Raw genomic sequence first — 12,583 nt, forward strand, 5'->3', positions numbered from 1 at the left:
ATACCAAAATTTTTTTTTACCCCTATATATATTAAAAGAGAAATTTCTATTAAAGAAATACTTGCTAAAAATATTTTTTTTTAAAAAAAATACTGGTTAACAAAATTATAGGGGCACTACTTAATAAAAGAATGTAATTTCTCATAAATAAAATATAGAGTAGAATAAAATCAATTAATTTCTCTAAAATAAAATCAATTAATATATCCATAATTTTAGCAACTAAAGAGTTTAATTGAGATACTAAAATTAATACAATGATATAGAAAATATTTTATATTATTGATTCCTAAAGTAAGAATGAAGCACTACTTCAACTAGCTGAACAAGATAATGATCCCTAAAATAAGAGTGAAGTCGAATCTTTAGCAACTCATGAAATTGGAAACTTTGAATTTTTAGTAGCTATGATTATTTGGTTTGAATTGTTAACTATTGTTAATGAAATTAGCAAAAGTTTGCAAAAAAAAAAAAAGAAAAGACATGTGTATTGATGTGGCTATAGAACTAGTAAAAGGTTTGATCAAGTATTTGAAAAAGTATAGAGAATTTGGATTTGTAAATGCTAAGGCTAGTGCTGAAAAGATTGAGAATGAAATAGAGATTAAATGTGTGTCTATTCAAAAACGTCAAATTAGTAGAAAACAACACTGTGATGAAAATCCATCTCAACCCACACAACTGAATCTTGAGTCTACTGAAGAGTCTTTTCGAAATCATTATTTCTTATATATTGTAGATCAAACAATTTACTCACTTGATAGAAGATTTTAGCAGTATAGCACATATGAAAATATTTTTGGATTCTTGTTTAGTATTGAAAGGCTTAGATCATTATTTGATAGGAACTTGAAAGCATGTTGTAAACATCTTGAAACTTGTTTAAAACATGAGGATTCTCTTGATCTTGATGGTGAAATTTTGTTTGAAGAATTGAAAGTTATTAGAGAAGTTTTAACTTTTGAATCAAAATCAAGCTATTTGATATTGAGTTCTTTAAAGACTTTTAATTGTTTTCCTAGTGCACGGATTATAGAGTAATATTGACTATTTTTATCAGTATAGCATCTGCCGAAAGAAGTTTTTCTTAATTAAAATTATTAAAATCTTATTTGAGGTCTACTATGTCACAAGATAGATTAAATAGTCTTGCGTTTATGTTTTTTAAAGACGGGATCAAGAAGAAGCGGAATAATAAGTCTCTTTATAGTGGTTTATGTTTTGATGTAGTATAAACATTGATTCAAAGATCTATATTTCTATTCTTTTTGCACAATGTCAAATGAAAATGTGTTTTTTATCCAATTATTTCATTTATTCTTATGTATTAATTGTTAAAAAAATTATAGGGGCACCACTCTTTTGATTCGCTCAAGGCACCCAAATTCAAATGACCGACCCTGCTATGAAGTTCTTGTAATATAAGAATGAGATGCATATCACTAGGAAACACGCCTTCATTGCGTTGTCCTTATGTCTAGGGTGTATGTGGAGCGGTTTGAGTTGGGTTTGGACAAACTTAATACCCAATTCATATAGGACACTTTAATTTGAGCGAGAACTGAGGTAAAATAACTACATGTTACACCAATGAGCCGGTTTGGACAAATCCATTAATTTTGGAGTTGAGCTGAGTTGAGTAATGAGTTTCCCAAATAATTTTTGTGCTTTATTAATATTAAATGACTAAATGATGAGTCATCATATTTTTTTCATAAAAATTACTCAATACTTTTATCTTATAAAAAAATTAGATAACATATTTTTACTATCTTTTAGCATCATTAAATAATAAATGATAACACCAATTAATAAAACTATCATAAAATATTAGCAACAAACAAAATTTGCATGACATATAATTATATTAGTATCAAAATAATCAAAGAGCGAAACATTCAAAATTAATAAAAGTCACGTTCACAGTCTAAAATTGTAACAACTAAGTTAATATTAATCAAAATCATTATTATTGTAACAATAAATGTTTGATTAGTGAGCCAGTGGATTTTTTGTGTTCGATTCTAGTTTTACCCTAAACTCATGGTTTTTTGTTTTTAAACTCAATTACCCGACCCAACCCACTTTTTTTGGTGGATTTGACCGAGTTTTGTGGGCTGACCCAACCCATGTACACCCATTATCCCTACACCAAACATTGTGTTGAGGTTTATGTAGCCCTTTATATTTTACTACTCATCTAAACTTTTTTTATTTTGTGACGATAAATCTGCTACGATGTTTTAATTAAAAGGTTGAAATATAACTTGATGTGATTGTTGAATTGATGTAACCCGTGTTACAGAGCAAGATTGTTATTATGATGTATTATGTGAAGTGTGACACCCTTGAGTTGGTTATTTTATTTGATTTATTTTCGTAAATTATATGCGAAATACTTGTGGGTTTAGAAGGGTGTTACAAAATAGATGTATAAATATAAATATTAATGCCAACACGAGTATGAGTTTAGATGCGAAATTTTTTTAAGTTGCATATATGGGAATAAAGTATTATAGTACTATACCTAAACGATTCATTGTCATCCCTAGCCATGAAAGAATAACACAAGCTAATAAAAACAAAAATAATTTATTATTAAAATAAACACATATTTAGTCTAAAATAAATAAATTTCACCCATTTGGAATTTGAGAATCTCTTACTACACCCCTTGGATCTCTTAGGCACCATGTGCGCTTCCAATGATGCCCTTATGCTTTCGTAGATCTACCTCCGGAAGTATTTTTTTTACATTTGCGCGAAAACCATCCGTAGATGCATATATGGAACAATTCCGTATGCATACATACGAAACAATGCAAACACAAAAAACAAGGAAATCAACATTGCAAAGGGGTATAAAAACAACATTCATAGATTAAAATCGACATTACATCGATAATTTCAACAACGAATTAAATATTACATCTCAATAGCCCGGTGGACGCTTGCACATCTCTAAGATTTTCTCGACCGTTCTTTGCACTGTCGCTACGAAGTCGAGTGGTATTTTTTCTTCGAAACTGAAAAACATTCGCCACATCGCCAAAACATCCTCTCGGTTCTTGAGCTCAATGTTGCTGTAAGCGACGTTCCCTCTATTGTCAAAAGAAGGTGAACGATACTCGAGCTTCATAACCTTCCGTTTGTCATTGTAAGGTAGGCGGTAGTGAATTTCGTCAATGATAACATCGACCAAGGTGTACTTATTGAGTTTGATGGTCCGCTCGGGTGTTCTACCTTCGGAGTAGGAGACACTTGTGACATACCTACGGACGTTGTACTCAAATTGAGACATTTTTGTGTCTGTGTGAAATACAACATTAGAAACCTCAATTTTATAGAAGACCTAAGTGAATATGGACCACTCATTTTCTGTCACAGCACGTTCCGTAGATATATCTACGGAAGGATGTTAGATATTTTGCTTCCGTAGATGTATCTACGGAAAAAACCTATAAATTTCCAATTAAGAGCCTTCGGCAGATACTTCTACGGAATTTCCCTATTAGTTGTTTTAATAGAATAGAATTAAGTAGCAGTAGTGAAAGAAAATACAAAATAAAAAGTACAATGTTTATAATTGACAAAAATTGATTATATCGCAATGTTAAAGAGTGCATATATTACACTTTGAAACTAGAAAATACATCAAAAGAACTATCGCCGACTAAATCTATTGGTGGTTCCAATTTTGAATTTTCCTTATTCGATTCCTTTTCGATGTTGTTCAATCTTTCGAATTTGTGCACCCTATCAACAAAAATATCCGGCCACGTAACGGCATCTTCGGTATGATGAAGTGATCATTCCAGTGACGTAGGTGGTATGGGGCATCCCAGTTTCAAGTAAACTTGCATAAAGTGACTCACTTGTGAAAGCCATCCAATACACATGATGTAACACCCTTCAAAACCCCGCGACAATTAATAAAATAATCAGAGTAAAACATAAAAACAAGGGTGCCACAATTAATTTAAACTAAACATGTGTCAAATGTCATGCATTATTAGAAAACGATTTATCAAATAAACAACATCATGTTTAACACAACAGAAAGTACGCATAACCAAATACAAGTAATGAAACAAAACCAAAACCATTAAATAGAGTACGTAAGTTAAACTCTAAACTAAATCGTTCCCAGTGTTACACTATCAGAGCATGACTGACACGACACCAAACTACCGGATGAGCTCTACAAGCTATCCTCACCGAGCAATAAGCTGCTACTCCTCAATCTGAAAATATTAACATGTAAGGGTGAGTATCATTCATAATTAATAAATATTGTGCATTCATAAGCAACAAAACATCATAATATATCATTCACCCAATTTGCAATATATTCATTTTCAATTGTCATTCATCAACCACAACAAATACATCACCCAACATAACACTGAAAATCCATTCAATCATGTTATGACAAAATGCATATGAACCAACTGATACTATGCATGTGGTACCAATAAGCCATGGAATTAATCCACCTGACCGATCTAAACATCACCGAGATACGGCCCTACCGGCACAAATTCCACATAATGGGAATTATGCCCACCATTGATCCAAACATCACCGGGATCCATCACCAAAATGATTTATGAGTGAATGCACACATATGACATACTTACACATCACTGATCCGACGAAATACATTGCCTCACCATAACTCACCATTATCATCACCAACAAGTATGCACATTCTTCCGCAATCATTCGGTGATTTATACATTTGACGCAAAAAACAACACAATAACCAAAATTCATCCATCATTACACCAATACATTTCTATACTCACAAAATCAAACACACACACACACACACACACACACACATATATATATATATATATATATATATATATATATATATATATATATATATATATATATATATATATATATATATATATATGCACAATGTTTCATTTTACCAAAGTAATTGAATCGGTTTTAAAAAATATAAAGTCGGGCCACTGCCCATCTCACTAAATTATCATATAAAACATTCAATTAGCTTTGCAACTCCCAAAACAGCACCTAAAAAGGATACACGGTTCAAAAGATACGCTGTAAGTTTAGAAAATTTCTGCACCGCAGGGTCCGCTTAGCGACCCTCCAGCACGCTTATGGAATCAATTTTTTCAATAACCCTGCTTCAAGCGGTCTATGACAGTATCTAACTACGTTGGGACCTCCGCTTAGCGGGCTAGGTCCGCTTAGCGAGCTCAATTAATTTTTGAAAAACGAACAACATCCGCTTAGCGAGCCAGAGGCTGCTTAGTGGACGTGCGATTATGCAGAATTTTCATCTCTATGACAGACTTGCGATTCCATACATCCTTCACCCAAAATCCTTTCTCAACATCGATTAAAGGCATAAAATCATCATATACACCATCACACATCAATAAAAACGTATTTTCAATCAATAGTTCATGCAATTTCATTAATTACCCTAAACTATGACATTCCCAAACCTAACAATCTCAACCTCAATATATAGAATTGAATCAAACCATATCTGAATTAATTATATCACCTATAATCACATAATAGATATTAACCGGAAGAGTCTCCTCTTACCTTGATTCAAAGTTTCTTGACAGCCCTCTTCCTCTTCTGCTCCTCTTTCACGTGTCTGCTTCTCTTCTCCTTTTTTTATTTTCTCTTCTCTTTTTCAATTCTCTTGTTTTATAAAAAATAAAACATAACTTAGTAAAAAGGCCTAACAAATTAGCACCCCCCTTTCACTAAGCACGACACATGGCCCAATAACTTATATTTCACAATTCTCCAGTTAAATCCAATTAAAATACCAATCATCCGAATAATTAATTTAAATCTCAATTAAATTAATAAATAGGAAATATGGGGTGCTACACATGAAGTGATCATTTGGATTTGTAGGCAGTGCGAAGTGGTAAAAAGGTTTTCAAAAAACCATAATGCGTCAAGTCAATGCACAACTTATCATACGCGCATGCAATAAGATGTCTCATTTCCAAGAATCTCATTCATTTTGACACCGGGGCGTAAGCGCCCGAACAAGTAACAAGAGCTTAGTTGATCCCTTCAAATTTAACTTCCTCTCCATATAACCATGTGTACGATGATTGAATTTTTGGCAGAATAGATGTCGGAGGTGGTTTGCCTATACGAGCTCCTTTGTTTGAACTTGTTTGATATTTTTGAGATTTTGGAGTCGGTGAGTTGGGAAAAAGTTTATCGACGTACTCACAATACGAAGGAGCCCGTGTAGTTGAGGTGTCTTTGGGTGTAGGCTTCAATTTCTTCAGAGCACCCTTTGTCTTAATCGGTTGAGAAGGCGGTTTCATGTCGGTTGTTTCGTGATATCTAATCTTCCGTAATTGTTCTCTAATGTGAAGTTTGATGTTGTCAGCGGCCTTCGAAAACCTCTCTTGTATCGCTTCTAATTCGGAAGTAATAGAGATATTCGATTTGTCTCCTTCGATGCAACCATCATCATCAAAACTAAGTCTTTTCAAATGAGGGATAACTTAGTCCATTCTTATTGGCTCACCTAGTCTCACCTTTTTAGCAATAAAACAAGCACACATGAGACCATATGTTCTAGTAATAGTGCAACCGCACTTTGTGCTATCGGAACCGACAGTTTGGCCTCGTTTGGCCTCCTGAAAAATATAATTCAACCTGGCCTGAGACATATTTGTTATCATCCAACATCTTCAATAGTTGTTGCATCTCACTTCTATCTCTCCTAATCGCCTTATTATTGCGGTACAGAATGTTATACACTTGTCTTATATTTGATACGTTGTCGGGTTCGTTTTGTTTCAATGTGGCAAGTATATTTTTCGGTTGGACAAGATTCAAGGACATGTCATTAATACATGTCTTCTCTTCCGGATTGAGCCGACATACACTTGGATGACCTTGTAATTTTCCGCACATGTCATGGTTATGCAAACCACAAATAACACTAAATATCCACTTCTTGCTAGCCACCATGTAACCACGAATTTTAAATGGACACTCACATTTTCTAGTATCCGTGTCGTCTCTTATAAACTTCCTTAGAGGAGGATGGTATTTCCCGCTTCTTTCGCACATTATTGTTACGAAAGCGTTTCTTCTTGCCCTACCATTATCCGATCTTCCTATTACCGCACCAAAACCAATGTTAGTTGCATTCCTACGAATCCATGTGAGCATGCTTTCATGATCATCAAGCTTTTGCTTGTTATTAAAGTCACCGCCGAAATCTACCACCTTTACGACTACCCCTTCAATATTCGGAGAATTAATTGCGGAAGGAACTAATTCTCTTGAGATATTGTCGGGGTGCACCATACCTATTTATAAACAAAAGCACAAATTACACAGAATCATAAGAATGCTGGAAAAAACAGCACCGACACGTTCCTTAGATGCACCTCCGAAACATGTTCATCTCAACATGTTCCGTAGATGTACCTACGGAAGCAACATTACATTTTTTTACAGAAATTTGATTGATAATGTGAGCAATGCAACAGATAAAGATGAGTGTTTACCTGAAATTCTGTCTTCTCTATCTCCCTTTGATTTGTTGCACCAAAAAGTTGAAGGTTTAGAGTGAAAAATGATATTGATGGTGTAGGGTTTTTTAGGGTGGTGAGAGTGAGTGTTGAAGAAGAAAGGTAATAATGGGGGAGTGATCATACTGGTTCAAACATATCAAAAACTTCCATAGATATATCTACAGAAAATTCTGACGTTAAGTTGTTCCGTAGATGTACCTACGGAAAATTTGCTGAATTGAAATAAGGATGTAATTAGATATTATTTTTTTTAGTTAACTAATCAACTAAACATGATGATGACTCATGGATCTTTTATGTCTAATTCATCTATTATCTTATTTTCATTATTTTATTTATTTTTCCTTTAAAATATAGAGATCCCCAATTTTTTATGAACAGAAAATTGTGAAACTGCCATTTGGTTGGGTTTCTCTCTCTCTCTCTCTCATTTTCCATTTTCTCACACTCAAACACACTTCTGAAACCTTTGTTCATCACCCTTCTTCTTCAAACGCTGCTCATTGCTTCAATCACTTGCTCAAAACTTTCAGATCGGTGTTTTTCTCTCTGTGGCAAACAAAGGTTCGATTTTTTTCATTTTTTATTACTTAGAGCACACTCTTTCCTATCCATGGTGTTTTTCTCTTCAAATTTGGTGTTTTTTGTCATTGCATGTGAAAACAAAAACTGGGTCTGTAATGGGTTTGATTTTGATCTCATTTTTATGTTTGGTTGTTGTGGTGTTTTTTGTGGTTCAACAGTGATGCTAAATTGGTTGCATGCAAATGGGTTTTCTTTGAAGTTGTTCATTGAAAGTTTCTGTTTTGAATTCTGGGTGTTTTTCTTCATTCTCTTCTGTGCATGAATTGATTATTGGTGGATTTTGGTTCTTTGTGTTTTATCCCATTTTATTGCTATGTAAAATGATGGAAATGGTTTTGGGCTGAAGTAACAAAGGAAAATTTGTGTGTTTTGAAAATGGGGTTTTGAATTTCAATGGAAATTTGATTTAGGTTGATGTGCCTTTGACCTTGCATGCAAAGGAATCAATGTTCTAATGAACCTTTTTGAAGTAATTTGAAAAGAAATGGAAAAAAAGTATACTTTTAGGTCTTCATTTTTCATCCCTACATTTGTCCTATGAAGTATACACCCCGAACACAACACTGACACGCTATACCTGTGATAATTTAATAAATTAAACTTAATCACCAGTGTCGTGTTCACACATCTTTTTCAGAGGTGTCTGTGCTATAGAGTATTTGTCTATTATTATAGATCCTAAAAGCTTATGGATAATCACTTTTTTGGGGCAGGATTGAAAGTTTTGGTCAAATGGTTTTGTTTTCGGCTAAAATAGTTGAATGTGTGATGTGAAGTGAATTGCTAACAGTGGAAATTGGTAAATGGGGATCCAAACAATGGGGTCTCAAGGAGGTGGAGATGGTAATGGAAAACATTCACAACTCCAACCTCTTGTGCGGCAAAGTTCGGTATACAGTCTCACACTTGATGAAGTTGAAAATCAGCTGGGTGATTTGGGAAAGCCACTAAGTAGTATGAACCTAGACGAGCTTCTTAAAAATGTATGGACTGTTGAGGTGAACCAGTCAACGAGTTCGGACAATGAAGGCGCAGCACAAGCTAGTGAAGCTTCTCTACAACGTCAAGCTAGTCTGTCGTTAAAAGCTGCGTTAAGCAAGAAGACTGTGGATGAGGTTTGGAGAGATATCCAACAAAAGAAAGACAGCGACGAGAAGAAGTCGCAGGAGAGACAGACTACTTTAGGAGAGATGACATTGGAAGATTTCTTGGTGAAAGCGGGTATTGTTGCTGAAGCGCCTTCTAATAAAACGAATACCGATACTACTGTTGGAATGGATTCAAATGTAGCAGTATCACAGTTTCCGCAATCGCAAGGTCAGTGGATTCCGTATCCGCAATCGCAACCACAATTTCAGCAGCATCTACAACAAAGCTCAATGGGGGTTTATATGGCTAGCCAGGGTATGGCACAGCCGTTACACATGGGGGTTGGTGCGTCGATGGAGATTCCGTTTGCAGATAGTCATATGGCACTGGCTGCACCTCTTATGGGAACTGTGTCGGATACGCAGATTTCCGGAATGAAAAGGAGCACTCCTGAGGATATGGTGGAGAAAACTGTTGAGAGAAGGCAGAAAAGAATGATCAAGAATCGGGAATCTGCTGCCCGGTCAAGAGCAAGGAAACAGGTAACCACTTTCTTTGTCCTTGCTATTTAATTGGTTTTTGCTGAAATGAGAACCCCAAATCTGATTAATAACTTTTATAAACAGGCTTACACAAATGAATTGGAGAACAAAGTTTCGCGCTTGGAAGAGGAAAACGAAATGCTGAGGAAACGAAAGGTTAGATTCTGTTTCAAAATTTTAAGTTTAATCGCTTTAAGTTTGTCTGGTTAATGAAGCAAATTCCTCAAATACATATCTTCAGTCCTTAGATAGAATAGTTTGTCAATTCGTTGATCATATTTTCAGCTTCGTATCTTCTGGAGATACGAAACTCTGCATATTATGTTTCTGTAACCGAGATCTGAGCATGTGGCATTTGGATTATCAGATTATGTTATTAATTTATTTTTTGTCTTCAACATGCAGGAGCTAGAGACTATGTTGCCATGCGTACCGATTACTGAACCTAAATACCAGCTACGCCGAATAGCATCATCTCCATTCTGAGTTTTGTGTAGCTATAAGTAGAGGTTTGTAGATATGAGAATGAAGGGAATCTTTGGTTTTAGTTTTAATGTGAGGTTGAGACACATGCGTTGTGGTATCTCTGAAATATGTAATGCTTTCTAACTCCTCTGTTAAGTTCTTGAGTAATTAATCATGATAGGCAATGTTGTAGTTTCAGCATTTTTACAGTCATTTCAATCATGGATTGGTTTCATTTCAGTGTTTTGGGATGGAATATATGTTGGGTCTTACCATTTTTGTTGTCATGGGAAAGTAGAACCACTCTCAATGAGTCGGAATCACGTACTTTCAAGTCTTTTTCTTTGTGACGCACCATTAAGCACCGATGAGCCAAATCATCTTCGTCTGAATTTGAACTAGAGGAGGAAGATTCTTCGTCTTCTTCCCAATCAATGTAGGCTCTTCTTTGCGACGCATCGTTAAGCACAAATGAGCCAACTCATATTCTTTCCAAACAATGTAGACTCTATGATCTTCGTCTTTATGGCCATTCAATATTCTACCAATGATGTCCCTATAATCGTGTGTCCCTGTTTCTATGCATTCACTGGTTTTAAATGCAAAATTGAATGTCATGTCAATTTTTTTTTGGCTTTAAACCACCGGTTTAGTCCGGTTCGGGGGCGAGTTCTGGCATCAAGTGGTTCCATCCCCCTCCCGATCGTAGTTGCGGGGAATCGAACCGTGGTTCGACCTACCAAGTCCAGCGCCAATCACCACTGAACCAACTAACGATTGGTAATGTCATGTCAATTTGGTACAGGCATTTTTATGTTCACCCCCAAAAATATTTGATTTTTCTTGGTTGGATCATATTTTTCTATATCTGTAGTAAATAATCATTTAGCAGTAAAAAAAGTACAAAAACCAATAACTATCTTTGTGATAACAAATCCATATCTTTAATGAGCACGCGTGTATATATGCACAATAACACTTGTTTTGTTTATTTCGAGAATAAAACCATTTCTATTTTTTTTACCAAAAAAAATAATAAATCATATTTTCTTATTGAAAAAATTTAGGTAAATTGGATAAAGAGATTTTAAGATTCAAATAATATTTACCCATTCATAAAAGGATTCTTAAATTGACATGAGGAACAACTTAGGCAATGATGTTAATGAAGATTGGCAGGCCATTTGGACAACTGCGTGTACATTATATGTTACTGGAGAAACCAGCGAGTACATGTAGCTGACTTCATAATGCCACAAAATCTGCCGCATGAGGTTAAAGGTGCGTTTGGTTCAACGGAGAGGAAAGGAGGGAATAGAGGGGAGGAGAATGGAGGGGAAGGGAGAGGAGGAAATTTAATTAGAGGAGAGGAGAGAATAGAGGGGAGGAGAATGGAGGGGAAGAGAGAGGAGGAAATTTAATTAAATATATGTTTGGTTCAAAGAAGAGAAGGGGAGAGGAGAAAAGAGATTTGTATGTTTGGTTCACAAAGAGAGGGGAGGAATTTTAAAATCAATTTACTTTTTTATCCTTATAAATATTATTATTTGGATTTAGTAAAATAATTCTAAATAACAATAGTATTGAGTAAATTTCACAAAATAAAAACTTGTTTATTCATAAACCATAATATAACAATAAATAATAATACACATAGTTGAATTATATATCTTTAACACAAATCAAACCATTATCTATGATTCATCTAATTCAATAAAATAATTTCTATAATTCAAAATAGATAAAATAATGTTAGAATTTTAAAAAAATTGAACAAATAATATTAGAGTTAAAATATTTATTTATAACATAAATACATTATATTTGCATATTTTGCATAGTATATTATTATTATAAAAAAAATAATATAATATCAAAAAGGGAAATCCAACAAAATAAAAAGAAAAAGTTCACCAGAGAGCAACAACGCACAAATAGCAACCGCACAATAAAAAAAAATAAACGTGAAATAACATAGAAAAAAATCTAGTCCTTGGAATTACTATCCCCGGAAAATATATGTAGAAATTTATTCCAAAGAATTCTTTTGAAAAATTATTTGGCAAATATTTTATCATTCCTAGGAAAATGTGTAGTTTTAATTAATTTATTTAAAAAGCATATAAAATTTCATGGGAATCCACTTTCTCATCCTTTAACATGGGAATAATTTCATGGGAATAATGAAAGTTATAAGAAGTTATTTTATTCTTTGAAATCTTTATACCTAGGGAAAAAAAATTCAACCTTGTAACAAACATGGGTATCCTCACTTTTTATCCATGTATTCTTAGGAATGAAGTTTCTAAACTTGAAACAAACACACCC

General features: G+C 34.1%; 1 protein-coding gene across 1 annotated transcript; it reads left to right on the forward strand.

The window, feature by feature from the left end:
• Positions 1-7,950: 7,950 nt before the first annotated feature.
• LOC131618532 (ABSCISIC ACID-INSENSITIVE 5-like protein 2) lies at positions 7,951-10,530 on the forward strand. Its single transcript, XM_058889738.1, has 4 exons — positions 7,951-8,138; positions 8,873-9,790; positions 9,875-9,946; positions 10,196-10,530. Exons 2-4 carry the CDS (start codon positions 8,963-8,965, stop codon positions 10,274-10,276), a joined length of 981 nt encoding a protein of 326 aa, XP_058745721.1. The 5' UTR covers positions 7,951-8,138; positions 8,873-8,962; the 3' UTR covers positions 10,277-10,530.
• Positions 10,531-12,583: the final 2,053 nt, after the last annotated feature.

Source organism: Vicia villosa, linkage group LG7 (assembly GCF_029867415.1).
Source record: "Vicia villosa cultivar HV-30 ecotype Madison, WI linkage group LG7, Vvil1.0, whole genome shotgun sequence".
Taxonomy (NCBI): Eukaryota; Viridiplantae; Streptophyta; class Magnoliopsida; order Fabales; family Fabaceae; genus Vicia; species Vicia villosa.